At 38.4% G+C, this 18,932-nt stretch overlaps 1 protein-coding gene and 1 long non-coding RNA gene across 3 annotated transcripts in view; one reads left to right on the top strand and one right to left on the bottom strand.

Moving 5' to 3' along the window:
- The window catches only part of LOC142028565 (uncharacterized), a 53,964-nt gene that overhangs the window by 5,222 nt on the left and 29,810 nt on the right, over positions 1–18,932 (top strand). The window lies entirely within an intron of this gene.
- On the bottom strand, positions 662–17,798 carry LOC142028559 (protein-glutamine gamma-glutamyltransferase 6-like). The gene is made up of 14 exons (XM_075022395.1): positions 17,343–17,798; positions 16,239–16,347; positions 14,081–14,254; positions 13,638–13,877; positions 9,155–9,273; positions 8,830–8,958; positions 8,487–8,667; positions 8,140–8,275; positions 6,428–6,531; positions 6,095–6,337; positions 4,353–4,670; positions 3,191–3,354; positions 2,317–2,441; positions 662–1,256 (listed from the first exon to the last, which is right to left on the bottom strand). The coding sequence occupies exons 2-14, from the start codon at positions 16,243–16,245 to the stop codon at positions 1,106–1,108; spliced, it is 2,091 nt and encodes a 696-aa protein (XP_074878496.1). The 5' UTR covers positions 16,246–16,347; positions 17,343–17,798; the 3' UTR covers positions 662–1,105.

The following is an 18,932-nucleotide window of genomic DNA, read 5'->3' on the forward strand; positions in this document are numbered from 1 at the left end:
AATTCTACTTTAAACATTTTATAAGTCAGACAACAAATCTGAATCTTCAGGCTTGGCAGAGCTGTTTGTACACCATTATTGCCTCATACCCTACTTCTGAAGTGTGGCCAGATGGTTACTGTGCCCTGTCAGACACCAGCTTTCATAGCAGTCCCTGGACAGGCTACATTGCCTGCAGTAATAGAGAATCCTTAAGGCTGCTTGAAAGTGCATTTCAGGTGAGACTTGGTACCTGGCAGTGTTAGGATCAGGAACCCACAAAAGAGGCATCTGTATGCAAACACTGTGACAGGGGTGTGGAGTAGGGGCTGCCTGTGAATGAGTTACGTTGGGAACGTTTGAAGAGAGATGTGTTCCTTGTCTCCAGTGTCCTTGTGCTGGTGGGCAAGAAGTGTTGCTGGACTTCTATATTAATGCAAGACTCTCCCCATGCTTCATGGTGCTTGGGACTCTCACGTTACATAGGAATTAAGTTACTGATTTGAATGTGTATGTGTGTTGTCTGCTCTGTGACAGGCCTATGCCCACAGGCTACAGAAATACTGTTGTCATGGACCCCAAACATTACTTTTTCCAGCCTTCATAGGCTTTTTTGCTCTCCATTCACAGAGTTATAGGTGTCACAAAATACAGAAATTAAATGAACAATGGAGGAAATGTTCTACTTTTTTAGGTAAGAAGCTTGTGAAATGAAGGAAAAAGAACTTCCCTCAATCTTGTGATTTCTCATAATATTTCCATGGAATGTACAATTCATTACAAAAGAATACAGTTATATGGATAGGTTTTATTTATTGCTGACAATTAGAATGTGGTTGAAAAGAGACTGTATTAATTATCTGATGGAAAAGTCAAAACCAGAAGCTTAACACAATGAGATTTGATTAAACAGTGAAACTATTTCTACAAGGAAGTGGCTTCATTTTTCTAGATAAATATAATTAGAGACTAAATAATTAAGCACCTGAAAGCAGGAGACTTGATTCTATTGCAGTGTAAGAGGTCACCAATTTTTGTGGAAAGTTTCTTGCTGTCATCACTGTCCCTATACAGAGGAGAGTGTCTTGCCATGTTAATGCTGAAATAGGAGATTGATTCCATCACATTATGCAGGTGCTACTGCAATGGTTACAAATCCCTTGACATGTGAAAATTTGTCACAAGAGAAGTCTACTTGCAGCTGTAAGGGCCCAGTCCTGCGAGGTGTGAATTCAAAATAAATTTTTGATCTCTCCCTCGGTGCCAGTTGTGCCAGACTGGAAAAAAAAAAATCATCAATTAATTCAGGCTTGCATTGTCTTTCCTCAAGATTCCCAAGAAGCAGAACTGCATGATAGCTAGGGCACCAGCAATTGCTTGAGACCCAGCCTTGGGTTTTGAGAATTACTTAGGGTTTGAGGCTTTGTGTAGACTAAGAAATGGGAAAAGATAGTACCATCTTCGTTTACTCTTGAATAGACTGATAGAAATGAGAAGTGCTACGTCATGCCTCCATGTTAGGGCTGGGTACAAGTTTGGATAGTCAACACAAACTCAAAATAGGAAAACTCTGATGTCAAAGGTCAGCGCTCTGTCCAATGCCTGCTTGGTTCATATCCATTTTGGCAATAATATGATTTTTCTAATGACCAGGGTGCTTCATTTTATGTCTCCTTTTGGCCTAAATTGACTTAGTCTTTCTCTGGAATAATGTTTTACATATTTTTATGAATTATTATGTCCAAATATTTCCAGAGCCACAGCAAGTCAGGCTGTTTTATAATAAAACAAGCTTTAGGAAGTATGAACTACTCAACACTGAGTTAATCCATAAGGCAGCAGAGTCCAGAGGAAAAGAAAAAGGGAATAGAATATTTTGCTCTTATGTTTTGAAAAGGCATGGTTGTCTCCTACTTTAAAGGAGAACAGAGCAACTTCTTTTTTGGACTGATACGAGGGGAGCTATGGCAGTGTCTTATTTGTTTGCTTTAGCTTAGACTTATTTCTGTAGTATTAGGGTACTGTATATAAAAATAGAAACACAAAGCCAAACTGTAAAAGAAGTATTAGAGAGACAAAGGAATTTGACATGCCCATTTTATTTCCCAGGAAAGAAGAATGTTAGCAGTTTTTAGTTATTAAAGAAGTTACTACGTGGAAAAACATAACACGTGACAGAGAAATCATAATATCTCAATATGTATTTGGTGGCATTTTTATTTTCATAAGTAGAAAATATGAAAAAGACAATTCAACCATAATTTTTTCTTATTGAGAAACTAGACATGCCATTGGTCATGGTAGAAGCACTGAGTAAATGCTGCAGCTTTCACTTACTGTATCTTGACCTGTTGATTCATCAAAGTCACTAGTAGTACACAGTGGTTCACAGGTTCAGGGAGGGGATTGGCATATGAGATCTCTAGAGTAACAGCTTTGTTCACTACAACCCGCCGAGGAATCTAAATGACAGAGACACATTTCTGATCACTGTTTTATGCTTTTCTGGAGTCAGACTTCAGTCAAACTGTAAGCAGAACATCTCTCATATTTGAGGATGAATGAGATATTGGTAGGAGCAGTGAAATTTAACTGACAGCTGATATGCCTTTCCCAATAGTTGAAGCTGGATTTGGATTAGCTAAATAACGTTGTCAAGCTGTATGCAATATTTCATGCACAATTCCAGTGAAAGAGAGCCCTGACTATACAGATACATCTCATTAAACCTGTCTGATCTTTGGGTTGCTGAGTGGCTTTTTTTTTTTTTTTTTTTTGGCGCATCATTGATCAGGATTAAAGTGTTAAAACAATATAAACTGGCCTGAACATAGATTAGAATTAAGGGTTTAAGTCTGTATTTTGGGAGTAGGCAAAGTTGTTTAAAGGCAACACAAGCACTTGCCAATAACTGGAGTACAGATGAAATGAAAGTAAGTTCTGTGAACATAAAGCAGTGGCATGTGACTGGGAGAGAAACAAGGTAACAGAACTGTTCTGAAGAACAGGGGGAAGATTCAGGCAAAGATTCAAAACTGGTCTCTCGCATGCTTACTTTCTCAATTTAAGCAGGCAGAATTTTAGAGCTACATCTGAAATTGCAGCCTAAATTAATGTATTTATCGCCAAATTCTCATCTTCAGATCTGAGCTCCATAAAGACTTTTTAGTTCTTTCTGTCTGTTTAGGGCATAAGGGAGAGAATTGTTTACCTTAATGATAATGTTTGTGTCTTCTAAAATGATTGTCTTCTCCACCAGCAACTTTACCCCATGCATGTGCATGACTTCACACAAAGCAGTAACTTGGATCCTTTTGTCAGTAGTCAGATATTTTCCATAATAAGAATAAGGGATCTTTAACTGGATATGTTTCCCTGGAATTCAGACATATATTTAGGAACCATTACACTCTCAAAGAATGCTAAAGAAAAGAGAGTTATTGTGAGGGGTTTTGATATTATTGAAGAGACCAGAAGATAAGAAGGCTGGAGTCTGTTTATATTTCTTCCTTGTGAGGCTGGTTGTGTATTTCCCTCTTATGGTGATCCTTTTCTACTTTAACTCATTTGACCCTTACAGTTTTGAATGGAGGATTTTGGCCTGAAACTGAAGGAATCTGCTCATCTGCATTTCACTGGATTCCTGTCCCTTTGTATTTCTTATAATTAGAGGTATAACCATTTTTATCTATTCCCTCCTTATATCTTATTTATTTTACCTCAGTCAAGAAGAAAGTTTGGGTCAAGTTTCACAGAGATCCTTTTCAAGTGACCTGGTCAGCTGCTTATTGTAGTCCTACAACTTTTCTGCTGTGTATGGAAAAAATGTTTATCTTTGTAGCCCGTGGGGAGGAAAAAGTTCTCTATAATAGTTTTAATAGCCTTGACTCTTCAAAAGAGAGGCAGTTTCATTGTAATTTTTAACCTTTGTCCTAGTTAATTTCTATTAAAGTGTTGCCTGTTGAGTGCCAGAAAGCGTACCTCAGACTTTTTTTATTTGTTAAAAGTAAGATGTGTTCCTATACCTGTAATAATCACCACAGACAGATAGATACACACACACATACATATACACACACACACACACACACCCCCCATATATATATATAGTGTTGCTTCTGGAGCTATAATATAAATGTAGCCTTCTATATAAGATTTCATGAGACCTTCAGTTCCTGGTTGAACTAGTGAAAGTTTTCAGAGGAAAAAACATATCTTGTAAAATGTAGTCATAAACAATGCTATTAAGAGATGGAACAAGTAGATGCACTACAAGGCTGATACAGATACGATACTGATGTTTCTTCCTTCCAGTTGCCTTTGTGCGGCTAAGAAGAGGGCTATATTGACTCCTTAGGGACATTAAAAGTTACCTTGTTTAGAACCAAGATCCACAGAAGTGGTTGCCTTCAGGATCTCTGCCACTGGTCTCCTTGTGTACAGGATGGTTGACGCACTCATGTCCACCTTCACAGTCTTGTGGTCAAAAGATAGGTTATTGAGAATTAAGATTAGGGTAATGTCTTTGCCAAACACTGGAGGTTCAGCCAGCTTGAATTTCCCAGAGATCCCAGGGTTTCTAATTGTCTCTGAAGATCTTTCATCTGGAGATTCTGTGTGTCCTTCTGTGATATTTGATCCAAATATCTTGGCTAAGGCCTTTTTATAAACTCGTCTTTCCTCAGAAGAACCTGATCGAAGGAGAGAACCAAGTAAAATTCATACTTTTGTTGCCATTGCACCTTCTCTGTGTAAAGGCTTTCAGAATGATATCGGGTGTCAGCTCTGCATCACCCAGAAATATGCAGTACCTGAAAGTTCCCCATATTTTTATTAGGCCTCTGTTAAAGTTTTTCACAGTAAAGTAATAAACATACTGTAATAAGGTGAATAAGTCACTAAAATGAAATATGATGCATTTGGTTTTGTTTAGGATGCAAGATTTCTTTTTCTTTGGTCAGAACATGCAGTAGTGTGATAAGTGTTACTTCGCTAATCTGATGATAACCAGCCCCTGTATTAAATATGGTTGCACTAAAACCTTGAGGAGTGAAGTATTGTAATATGGCTGCTGATTCAGAAGGCAAACTTTAAAAAAAGTGAAATCTATCTTCCTCTTTTTTTTTTTTAAGACTTTGAGCCACAAACTTTAAGCAAACATTATATGAAATCTGTAAACCTAAATTTAAAAAAGATGGGAAGACATAGGTACCAAGTTTTTGAGGGAAGGTAAAAATATTCTCACAAACATATAGCTATGCAGTTCTTAACCTTTGCTGCTTTGTTTTCCTAAGTACAGATGAATGGCATGTTCCCTTTACTGCTTCCTAGTAGTTTTGTTTCCAGAATTCAGTAATGTGGGACTGAATCCACTGGGAGTGCAAACACGTAACAACTGAATGGCTGGGTAGCTGATGGCTGGATGTTGGAACAGGACCACAAGGGAGCCTAACTCGGTGAATTTATACAGTCAGAGAGGGAGACTGAGTGAGTCACTCCTCTTGGGAGCGGGATGTAATGCGGTCTTCAAAAGGAAAGACGGGGAGCTGGAATGGACACAGCAAGAAAGAACTTATTTACTGAGAGAGACTGAGCATGAGGTCATATGGGAGATGGATGTCTAGTGTTAGAGGACTGGAGTTTAAGGGTTTGGATTAGTGGTTTGATTGTTGCCCCACTGCCTCTGCCAGATATGCTGGAATGCTAGTACTTATCTGTACTTCCCATACTACAGACCTGTGCACAATTTGTTATAAATTATAGACTCAGTTTTAAGACTTTCTGGTATGACAGCTTGAGCGTTTGTCTGCCTTGGGTAGTAAAATGAATTTTATAGCCCTGTTTTGTGTATATATTACATTTTGTACTTCTGTGTAAGGGACTAAAGTATATTTTGTATTGTGTCTTAATAAGGAAACTACTAAATACACAAAACCAGAAATATAATACCCATTGTATTAAGAAAGTAGTCTGAGAACACTGGCAAGAAATATTTTCTGACGGAAAGGGAGAGATGCTCAAAGAAAACAGGTCACCCATCCTAGCGTCCTAGCACCAAGAATTCAGTAGGAGATAACTGTGATAACAAGGAGATAATTTGTGATAATTCCTTTACCTTCTGGATATTTGTAATTACAGGTGACATCCACACGGGAATTGCTGCCCACAGCTTTGGTGCTGATAAACCTGCCAATTATTTCAGTATCACAATAAACTCTTCTCTTAGTTCCATCATTGTATACAATCCATCTGTTGCAATCGGCATTCACCTCTGTATACACAAATAAGGTGTCATAATCCAAGTCTACATCACCTTCTTTGATGGCTGTGACAGATGCAGGGCCACACTGAAATAATCCTAAAACATGAAAAAAAAAAGTCAAACTTTATTAGTTGTGCTCAGTTTGGAGAAGGAATGCTAAGTCATAGTAAGAACTTATACTGTTACCTCTGCTTTGTTCTTGTGGAGTCGCATCTAAAACCTGCCATCCATTGTATGATGTTCCCAGGTCTGGGCGAATGAACCAGCTTTCGTTCCAGACGTGGTAATCCCTGGAGACAAAGAACAATGTCTAGAAAGCATAGTAATATAGAGTCATACAAACTTCCAGTTTGAAAGGAGTAGGGAATTTTGTTTTTTAAATAATCTCTAAGATGTGACACAAGCTGTCTAGTTACAGCAACTCACTACCTCTTTCAAAGGATGGATTTACTGCCTGCTTTTGAGGTGTAGACCTCAGGGTAGGGAGGGAGAGAATACAGATGTCAGCAGCTTGCTTTGGGAGCAATATGAACTATAAGTGAAACATTTAGGCCTTGTATATAGGCAACACTTGGTGACTGGGTTCAGTAACCTTCATATGTTCAAAATGCTTTGTTTAAATACAAACTTAAAATAGCTATACTGGATCAGATAAAATGCTCATAAAGTTCAGTAGTCCATCTATAGTGTTATGCAGCAGCAGATGTTTAGAAAAGAGGTAAGAACAGCATCTGAATAGAACGACCCTTCCCCTGATATGCTCTACAATTTCTCACAGTCAGAGAATTAGGGACTTTGAGTCAGTCATTGCATCAAGACCACTGAGTTTCATGGTCATTAGTCATCTTATTCTCTATGAATCTCTTTTGTCCTGTTTAAAAACTCTTTATAGCTTTGTTTTCAACAGCATCCAGTGGTAATGAGTTCCACAGACTCCGAAAGGAAAGGATAGCATGAAAGATTGGTAAAATGTAGGTCACAGGAGGACCCAGAAAAGATTTGTTGGCTGAATTTTGTTCAGAGGCTAATACTTTTAATGAGGTTAAGAGGTGAAAGACTTCCTGTATCCTTCAACCACATACACTCAGTGAAAGGAAGCAGATTAAAGATGATACTTTTGGTGAAGCCTAGTGTGCACAGAGACTTTGAGCTATATGATATACCCTTGGGCCTAGTTAGTTCACTTTCTGAAAAGTGAAGTGGGTGCAGATTTTAAAACTGGAGGGCAACTAAATTATAAAGGTATCATTTAAAGAATATTATGTTTCTTTGGCTACTCAAATTTTGGGGCTTGATTGATGACCATGGATCACTTGCAGTTTACAGCACTGGACTACAATGTCCAATAAGCAAGTCTGGAGAGTGTTGGGATTGTTCTCTTTTCTGTTCCCATACGGGGAAGGTCTAGCTAAAGGAGTGCAGAAAAACTTCTTGGGGAGGCTCCCATCTACCAGGCGGGGAGGGGGGGGGGGAGTTGACAGGCCAAACTGAGAAACACAGGCTTTGGATGTGTGATGAGAGAAAGTTATGGCAGCAGTAAACCAGTTGAGAGCATGGAAGGTACTCAGCTGCATTATCAGGAACAGACTGGTTAGGTGTCAGTAATTAAAAGAGCCTTGGTAACTGGTACGTTGTCAATGGAAACATAATTTTAAAGAAAGTTGCAACTTGTTTGAGGTCAGGGACTGCAAAAAATTGGGCTGGTTGATTATTTGAAGTAACTGTTATCTCAAAACCATGAAATACATTTTCTTTCCAAATGCATGTCTAGTGTATTAATTTAGATATTTGTATTAACTTTTGTCCATTCAATTGCTTTTGTACTACTAGTGTTTATGTTTTTAAGTCTCATAAATCCTCTCTCTAATTATTGGTGAGATGCAAAATTTTATATTTACCATGTGGAATCCTTGCTGATATTAAGACTCTTTCCAGAGCTGTCGTAGTACTTATCAATACTCAGATTTCTATCCACATCATGGGCAGAGTTAAAATTTGAAACCAAACGAGTTGGAATCCCCAAGCACCTCAGAACTGAAATATATTTAAAAAACAAAAAACAAAACACAAGCAAAACCCACAGCTTTAGTTCAATGATTATAAATATCTGAGAAACAAAGTTAAGTGTCTAAATATTTTGTCAGAGCACTGTTCCTCTTGTAGAATTAATTGCTTTGTACTTTTGATAAAACCAGAGGTCACAAATGCCTCCATTTCACCACACTCCTCTGTTCTTAAAGCTTACCTGTACACATCACGCCTGCAAAAACCCAGCACTGGCCATACTGAACAGGCTTGTAGTTGTCCTGACGCCATTTCTGGAGGATTACCACACTGCCATCCCATCTGGATGGATTCTCATGTGAATGGAAACTTCCTTGCCACTTTCCCAGGAGAACTCCATTATCATTATCATTTCCATTGATCTAAAAATAGGCCAATGGACAGAATGCACAAAATCAATTGTGTGTAATGCACCGTATCTAGTTAATTATATTGCTTAAGGTGCAGGTGGCTGAATCTCAGTGGTATAACTAATGCTTTCTGCTTAAGCACATGGAATTCAGATTAAGTTGTCCATTTCTTACCATAGAACTGATTACTCGGCCCACATATTTAGGATCTCCTCTTCGGGATACATCAATGGCTGGGTCCTGACGATAGTATAGGCTCAGATCAAGCATGGTAAGACAGATGTTTAGAAGGTGATCTTGAAACTGTGATCAGATAAGATAATTTTTTTAAAAAATAGATAGTTTCACAAACAGAATTAGAGAAGATTCTACTGCAGTTCCTCCTTTCTAAGATATTCCAGCCCAAATGTGATAGGGACAGTGAGGCACAAAGACAGTAGTGTGCAGAGGCACACATTGGAGACAGAATAAGAGCACAAATTAATTCCTTATGTCTTACCTGTCCATAGTACCATCCTCTTGCTTCAATGTACTTTGCATTGCCCACAAAGATTATTCCATTTTCATTTAGAACATATTCTTGTCTCTCATTTTCATTAGCCAAGTAGACATCATCACCTGAAAACCAAGTTGGACATGCTTTTACACTTAAAGCTGAGAATACTAGCAACCTTTCAAAACCATTTGTATCTTGATTTATCAAGGGAAAAACTACTGTTTGGAAAATGCAATTATAGCTTCCTGAACATGTACAGTTCAGTGAAAATGCCTGCTATTGCATATGGCCTGGGGCTGGTGGGGGCAATCCATGTTACATTAACTTTTTCCCCTAATTTTAGTATAGCCTTTGCATATTACCTAAATGTCCCCTATCTGTACATTGTACTTTTGTGAGGAAGATGGAGAAAAGTCCAGGCTAGCTCACTGGATTCTTCTGCTTCTCAGGGTAGTTAGAAGTAGAATAGACATTTGAAAAGAATCACACAGATGACATTTTTCTCTGTTTTCCAGTTGCGTTCATCTTGTTTTAAGATTGCTAAATGAAGATCCCTACTCGCCTGATCCAGAGTGTTATCAGGAATATTATTAGGATAGCCTGCTCAACCGATCACTTTGATTTCCTTATTACTCATTGGTTTCCCTAGTCTATGGCACAGTATGTAGCTGCTATGAAAGCTTAGCTTCCCACAGATATTTAGGTTGTTTTGATCACTCTTTAGGTAGCAATATCTACTTAGCTTCATGTTTAATTTCATGATGTTTAAAATTATTTTGTGAAAGCTTTGGGATTTCAGGAAATGCATATAAAAATCAGCTTTTCTATTTTATTGAGTTAACTTCTTTACCTTCCTATAGGAACTTCCCATCCTTCCCTTCCTGCAAATAAAAAGATTGTGTAATTTCTTTTAAAAATTATATCACTTTATATAAGTCTATTTTTGTGGTCGCTGTCCACACTTTTTTTTTTTTTTTATATCACCATTGTTGATTCCCAAGCTTCTGGGTCAGCATGGGCCTGGAGAACTGTGTGCAGTTCCAGGTGCTGCACTTGAAGGTGTGGACCAGTTGGAAAGAGTGAGAGGAGCACTGAGAATGCTCAGCAATCCTGAAAGTATAACTTATGAAGACAATATAACTTATGAATTAACTCAGAATTATTTAAGGTAGAAAAAAAATGGAGGTGAGTAATGGGGCAAGCATGGTAATCAATTCTAGAAATTCTTGTGAAGAGGATGGGGTAGCTGGGGAGGAAATCTGTTATTGGTGTCTATCATATGTAGGATGAGAAGTTATATGCTGAAATCAAAGCAAAAAAGATTTGTTTAGTTAACAGGAAAAAATTCTAATGGAAAGGCTAGTGTTTTATTAGAGTGAATTGCTGGGGGAGGTACTGGAGCTTCCCTAATGGCTGATCATTAAGAAGGAATTCAAGATCTGTCAGGAATGACCCGAGTGCTAAACTGAACCTGCCTTAGAGCATGGTGTGGGACTAGATAACTTCCTAAGATCCTTCTAACCCTATGAGTTTATGATTCGGAGCAATCTAAATGTCCTTCTTTAATCACTTGATGAACATCTTTTTTCTAAGGTTTATATGCTCTCAATTATAATGTTCTAGAGCCAGTTCTTCAAATAAGTATACTTAGACTTTTTTGTAATAACACTATTCCTACCAATAATTCAGAGAAAAATTAACATCAGTTTAAAAGGAGGAAAAAAACCCTACAACACACCACAACAAATCTCTTTAAGTATGACTAAATAGGAACACCCCCTTCTTCTGTTACTCTCAGCACACAAGGAGAAAAAAGCCTCAAACAGCCACAATAGTCCTCTTTTTTGACAGTTATAGAAAGACAGCCCACTATAGACCTAATCCTTTATTAAATTAATTCATTTTAATACAAAAATACAAAGTTGTTATATATTCTGTCTTCTCATTCTGAAATTAAAGTTTATCCTGGCATAGTGAGAAACAAGCAGGATATGAATTTCTATTGATAGTTTTTAATCAATATGCAAGCACGCTTTCTAACATATATATATATATATTTCTAGTAATTTCTTCATATAATCTTTTCCACAGAAACAAGTGGCAAGTATCAGACATCTAGGGAAAAAGATACATTCTACAAAATTCTCAAACATACATATCCTTTTATCCCCTAAAGCTTTACAATTGACATGCTCACTTGTGAGCTATAGATAAGCAATATATGATCTTTCATTTAATTCATGATTAGCACTCTTTGTTCCAGTAGTTAACTGTACATTCCTTCAGTAGCATTAGGACATAATGCATCATTATCAGAGGCTGGCTTGCAAGTATCTTAGATTTCACTTTAAATGTCCTTAAGAGACTGTATTAATGTTAAAACATCACTATTGTTTTATCCAAAGGTTTGAAACAAATAAGTTAGTGAATTAATAAGCTTATTGTTTTGTTACCGTTATGGAAAGATCAGTATTTTCTGTGTCCAAATTCTGTATTTATTTCAGATATATGACCTAGGAAACTAATTGCTTTCAGCTTGCTAAACTTGAAATTTTCTCTTGTCCAAAAGGCTTTTCATGTGTTCAGCTATCCCAGTAACCCTTCACTGAACATGTTCTAATTCATGATTCCTGTTCAGGAAAGATTAATTGAAAGAAAATTCCAAATGAGATTCATCACCTTGTACAATGGCATTAATATTTAATCTGAGCAACTGTTTCTTCTCACACAGTTTAAGAGTGCATTTGCCTTTTTAAGGGCCATTTCACTTTGGTTCTTATTCTTTGATTAACAAGTACTTTCACATTTTTCATGATTTCCAGCTGGTAAGTCTGCCATTGAAATTATTGTTATTTCTCCCTAAACATACAGTCTTTTATTTTGTATTATTGTATCTTATTATCTTTTCTCAACTACTCCAGTCTCTAAGGGCAGCCAGTTATTTCTAAGTGGTATCCCAGCCCATCTATGTATGGACAATGCTGCTTAATGTCAGGGTATCAAAGTCAGTAATGAACCATTTGCTCAGAGTGTTTTTTCAGATGACACTTAAGGATCCGCTAGTAGGTTTTCTCCAACCCAGTGTTTTTTCTTTCATCTCTACTCCTGACTGTTTCCTTGTAAGTAGTTCTTTACTCATATTACAGGTTATGAAGCAATTCCTGTCTTTTCCAGCTTAATGAATAACCTCCCATGTGGAACCATATCCACAGACCAGATCCATCATTTATCCTTTGCTGAGGAAATAAGTTTTCTATTTCCCTTCTGCTATGACATTTACTATAGCAGTAACATACCCTCAAACTGAATCTGTTCCTGTTTGTCAGGCTCGGGGGGCTATTCCACTCTGCAGAAGCCTCTTCACCAGCATCCTACTTTAAGGATACTCCCTTTTGTTTGGCAGTGGTCATTGCATCATCTGATAAATCTGGAGGGCTCTTCTGCAAAATCATTAGTTTTAAACTGGAATGGCGCAGCTTAATTTTTCTCAGTTTTCATCTGAGGACAGTTTGTCTGGTCTTATGAATACCACTGCTACTCTGGTGTTCCAGTTCGGGAGCTGTCAAGTACTTCAGTCCCTGCTGTTTGGCTTCCATCAATTAGAGGTTACACCACAAGTGATCTTTCAGGGGTTTCTAGGAAGGTTTTTCCCTCAGGACTGTCTATGCAGAGACAGTCTGAGTTTCCTGAACATCCTTCTATAATTATTTCTGTCTTCCAAGACATGCTGAGCTAATTAGCAGCCTTTTTCATCTTGGCTCTTGGCATATTTGTTAGTGGCCCTTGACTAACATATGGTCACAGAACAAAATAGTGGGTGATTGTGGTTACTCTTCTTTTATAAGCTGTTTAGTCACTTGGCTGGCTAAGAGCTCCCTTAACTCTGGAGTGGTATATTTTAAGGCTAATCTAGGTTTCTAGACATATTTGCAAAATCTGAGTTTAGGAATTTGCATTTCTTCTGCAACATGCTGAGGCTGCAGAAATAAAAAATGGAAGAGCAGGAGATGTCCCTTTTCAACCCATGATGAAAGACATGGGAAATGCCAATCTTCTTCACACTAGCCCTCTTATCAGTTCTTATAAAGTTAGCTGAGCTATTGTCTTTGCAGTTAACATCTACAAGAGCAGTCTTGCTTTGATTTAGGTGCAAGTCAAGGATGTTACTGTATGCTTGCTTCAAGTTCTGAGAAGTACCTGCACTTATTAAAGTCTATCAGCCCTTGTTTACAGAAAAAGTGATCTGCTCAGTCCTGAAGAAGGACTCGTATGTTATTACTCCCTTTAGCACATTTCATTAGGATAAAAGGGGGGGTGGGGGAGCATCAGCATCTTTTTAATGTATTAAAACAAGGTCTCTGAACAGATAGCTGAGATTGCTGCCACTGGTAACCCAAAGAGAGACAGCTTGAGGTAGCAAGCTCACTGTGCGGATATGAAAGCAAATAGGTCAGTTACATTCAAGAGCAAAGGCATTGGTACCTACCTGGGCACCAAGGGTTGAAGAGTAACACAAACTGCCCCAGGAATCTGGAGAAGATCTTGTTCCCTGAGGTTACTTGAAGGATGAGATTGTATCGTCCAATGACAGCATTGACTGGGCTGGATATTGTAAAGTTCATATAGCCAGACTCACTGGGTCCTTGGGCAGCACTCCAGCCACTTGCCCCCACCTCAGAGAGGTTAAATACAGCTTTTGTACGATGAGATTCTGAGGGGGATGGTCCTGCCGGAAAGAAGGGGTAATTGGTTTCCATTCCAGAGTGTGGTTTCAATGTTAACCTCATACTTGAAATTAGAACATTACAGGGGGGAAAGCGTTAAAAATACATGAAGAAAAATTGCATCTCTAAATGGAATAAGGGGAGAACTACAAGGGATAAAGATTACATTTCTGTGAGAACATGGATTAAGCTAAGGGAGTGTTACCTATTTCAGTGACAAATGCTAGGTTCTCCCCAGTCTGCTTTGGTCTGTTGAAGTACAGGGTAATAGTGAAGGCTTGTCCTCGCCTCACAGTCAACTCAGCATTGGCATATCTGTCAGTATGGTGTGTGCTTGCGTTTACTGATGGCTGCCAGCTGATATGTGTTGGTGTCAGATCTGTAAAACAGAAGAAAAGACATGAAGAAGCAGCCAGCATGGAAAGAAGTCGTTTGCTGGTAATTGGCATGATGATATTGCTAAGAGCAGTTATCTTTTACCAGATAAAAGACAACTAAAAAGCAGATGCCCCATTAAATTGATTAAGTCTAGTGGTAAATAATAGAAATTTTTGCTTGAGTTTTGTTATGGGGCTGTCGTACACCAGGACTTATATACTTCCTATACAGTGCTGGATGCTGTTTTATCACTGGACTTAGAAATTTACAGGGGCAAATCAGTGTCATTTCATTGTCAGCACCAAATAAAGTGGCCTGTAGCCCCTCTACATTTTCAACATCTATATTTTTAGGATCCCAGAAATGGCTATTAGGACATCTTACTTTTCCCGCTTATATCTTGATGCCATTTGGCCTAGAGTAGGGAAAGATGCATAGTGAGAGATCATCTGTCTTATTTGAATCAACAAGAGGTATTTGAGGACGTAAGCTGGAGCTTTTGACAAAGAAGTCAATCTGACTGAATATAGCTGTGTCCAAAGTGACAACTGGACCTCTGGGATTCCTGTTCTAGTAGGCACTACCTTCACATCCTAGAGGAATTCTGATGACTTACAGTGTGCTTGAAGTTCTCAACACCAAGTGTCCTGCATACATACTGTTATTATGGTCTGTGGTTTAAAACCCATAAAGAGGCACTTGCCACCTTAAATTCTCAACTACCTTTTCAGCAAGCGAGTATGTATATGATCTTCCTTGCAAGATTTGTTTTCCCTTCTATAGTTTATGTTTTATTGCCGCACTCAAACTTGAGCAGTTATACTGTCTTTGGAAGCTCTGAGAGGCACTGTCCTCTGTGTTTATATCTGCCCTATGAGACTCCGCAGAGTATACCTGGAGCATTGTGCTGCAAGTTTTGGCAAATGCTCAGGGCAAGTACCTTGGTGAAGATTCTTCCAAGTCACTTTTATTAAAGCTAGTATCATAAATGCAAGGGGGGACGACGACATGACCTCCACCATTTTAAAGGAAATTCAAAAGCAAACAATAACAACAACAAAAATAGTGTGATGGAAAGGATCGATTAAGGCCTATGGCACCGTGCACTATTATAGTAGGGATCTTCAAACAAGCTTCCAAGTCTATCTCGTACCATATAGCATAGCAATGAAATACTAAATCAGATCTGGAACAATATAGCTGCATATTAGTAGAATTTACATATAATCTTTGAAGAAGAAGTAAAAGTAAAATCTAACTTATGCAAAAAAAGTGCCATAATTACATTCAAGAAAAATTTTTTTCTTTGTAGTCTGAGACCGCAAAGAAGTAACGTGAGTAAGCATTGATGCACTGAAAAAGAGAATCTTTAGCATGACTATCTGGGATGACAGTGAACTGCTTTCTGTGCTACCAGGAAAGGCTGCTGCTTTCCCTGCAAAGCAACATTTTAAAAACTGATTTGAAAATGTTTGTTTCATTGTTAAACAAGAGACAACCTTGCTTTGCAATTGCCCAGCTCAATAATCATCTTCATTTTAAACTTTAAAATGCATAGATATTGTCATTACTGTTTTCCTTTAGTAGGGTTTTAACGCATCTTTGAATTCCCATCTATAGGCTCCATGCTCACAGCTCCATTAGGATGGATTACACTAATTTTTTTAATACAAAGCATAACACATCTCTGAAATAGCATTTAAAAAATAAAGGGTTTAGATGGAGTTCCGCATGGTGCCTTTTGAAGTAATGGGAATTTCTTTTCTTTCGCAGCCCCCCCCACTTATCCTCTGCTTAGCTCAAAAATTATTTTCAAACAGGTCTTAATAATAACAACAGTAGAACTTTGAAAATGAAGTGCAAGAACAAATTACAATATAAAATTTCAGATAAGAAATCTGAGCAGATACCTACAGGGCATGTATCTTAAGGAAACAGTTCTGAATAAAGTACCTGCTGAAGGGAAGCAAATGACACGAACTCACCTGCCATTCCCTCAGCTTATGAGAATTGCGTACAACTTCTACTTTGTTCTTCAAGGATGTCCAAGTCACATGAATCATAAAAAACTCAGCAATCTGTTTGTGCTGTCAGCTGAAATTTTAGAGAGGGGAGAGGTGCTCAGCAGTTGTTATTAATACCTGTAGACTTGTCAAACGAATTAACTAGTTCATATAATATATGTATGTCTAATGCCAATGTTCCTACTCAACGTGGGTGTAATTATGGGAGGAGATACCAAAATTATTTACTCAGAGGAAGTGCGTTCACTTGAATCCCAAGACAAGAAGAACTTCCTACAAAGGATAATAGGTGTGCCAAGAATAAGTTATCTTTAAGGATGAGGAAACGGGGAGTGTGGTGGGACGTAAAAGCCATATGAAGGAAAAAGGATCATTTCCTGATTGCTTAACTTCCAGATTGGTCAATGTCACTTCTGGTTTTGTTCAACAGCTGTGAGTTGGTTTTAGAGGGGTTTTTTGGGGTCTCAAATTATCTCCAATGCGCCCTGACTCATGTGAAATGATAAATTCCCACCAGAAACAAATGTCTGTTTACCTGTTATGTTAGCTAGCTCCGTACTACTATTTCAGCAAAAGTTTCATTTCAAAAGGAACCCCCAAACTATTAACCATGAGTAGTTTTTATCAGTGCAAACTGATAAAGCCTGTCTGTCTTCACAACTGTGGATATATTTCTTTTTATTTTTGTACCCTCGCTTAAAAGTGTACAGGTAATAAAATGACATTGTTGTAGGGAGGAATATTTATCTGTTTAAGATTCTGCAGCTCAACTGATCATGTCTTAGCACTCAGTAAAGACTTAAAAAATAAATTAGTCTGAGTTTTAAGTTACAAAGAAAAAAAACTGAAAAAGAAGCAGAAATTAAGCTCCAAGAGCTGTTTCTAAGATTGATTTTACAAAAAAATTAGCTTCCTGCACCTTTTGGAGAAACTTTGTTTTGATACCACAAAGACTAAAAGAGTACTTACTTGTATGACATTCATGCTAGCCCTGTCCTGAAAGAACAACACTAAAACTTTTCACACTTGGCAGCAGTATATCTGGTATAGTGTATCTCCACTTACATTATAATTCAGAGGTCCTTCTTCCTCTTGGAAGTTTCCAGGATGTTCAGGCTGTCAAAACTCGTTCCGGGAATCGCCTCAGATGGATTTGATTGCTGTTCAGAGCTACTTTAGTCGGTCTTTTTCTCTTTTGCTTAATTCATGTTCCTTGGAAACCATAAGAGCCACAAGCCTCTGATGTTACCTGATCTTCACACACAGCCCTAGTGACAAACCGCATTGACCAGTTCTTAAGTTCAGGCGTTCAGTACTTATAGTGATTGCTTCAGACATTACACGTTGCTCCCACTGGAGTATGACTATTTCCTTTCTTCTTCCTTACCACTCACGTAAGTAATTAAATCTCAGAACACTTTTTCTGTCTCGGCTGCAACCACCTCCTTTACCTCTGTATGACACACCCGCAGTGGTGTTCACCAAACCACCAGAACCTCTCTCTCAGACTGGCCTACATCCCAAACTGGCACCTGCCAGTCCACACCTTCACCACAGCAAAGCATCAGCAGCTGCTTTTGTAATCCCTTTGGAATGCAGCGGTCGTGGTTGCAAAGTGACTAATGACTTAACATTGTCGCAGGTGTTTTTCCTAGCTCAATTCCACCCACTCATCATCCAAAATGGTTCAAAATATTTTGTTCCTCCTTTTCCCTTGTCTCAGAGCCTTGAAATCGCAGTGCAGTTTGCTAACTTTCAGAGAAAAAGATACTCTTTTATTTCATTCATCTCTAATAATTTTGTGTATTGTTCAATTTATTGCACTAGCATATCCTCAGGGTAACCATATTGCACCTTACACTTGTATTGTTGCTACTCTTTACTAGAAAGAGGAGATCAGTGTAACTTCCACAAAAAATGTTGCAGAATCCCTTCTACGAGTCTGTATCCAAGTAGGCACGCATTTAATTAGACACGTTAACTTCATGTGCACCTGAAGTGTTGCAGGGGAAGGGTGTTGCCTTCCTTTTAATTCCTCTAGAGGTCCCAATCACAGAGCTTCTCTAATTTCTGCTAGTGCAATTCACTTGACTTTAGCATAGTCTGGTTGTTTTCACACATACAAGAGGCGTAAAAAGAAGTCATTAAGTGTATATCCACATTCTAAATCCAAGGCTGTGCTTGAGCTTGAACTTCTACTGTTTGGTCTACGTGATGAGAGCTTCTGACTCTGGTGAGCCTTGAGGAACATCAGGAGGTAAAGAGAGGGTACCACTATGGGCCATTTTGTAGAGCCTCCCTGTAGGTCATCTCATTATATGTCCAGTAAGGTCTTGTACTGACATCATGTGACTGGCAGTGGAAAACTGGGTGTCTGCAAGTGCCCTCCTTAAGCAATTTTGCAGGCTACAAGGACAAAAGGAGTTTATTGCCAATCTGAGCTTGGGCTACTGATGTAAGAGTGAGGAGTCCCTATGGCAAGTCACAGGTACCCTGTGCTGTGTGGTGGAAGTGAGGGCACAGAACTGGCTCCAGGCCCTTGCCAAGATGGTACTGGCTTCCTGACCCAGCAGTCCAAAGTGCAATAGAGCAGTAGTTTGGCTTTGCATTCACTTCATCTACACAGATCGTTTTCAGTCAGAGATTGACTTACTG

The sequence above is a fragment of the Buteo buteo genome, chromosome 2 (genome assembly GCF_964188355.1).
Source record: "Buteo buteo chromosome 2, bButBut1.hap1.1, whole genome shotgun sequence".
NCBI lineage: Eukaryota > Metazoa > Chordata > Aves > Accipitriformes > Accipitridae > Buteo > Buteo buteo.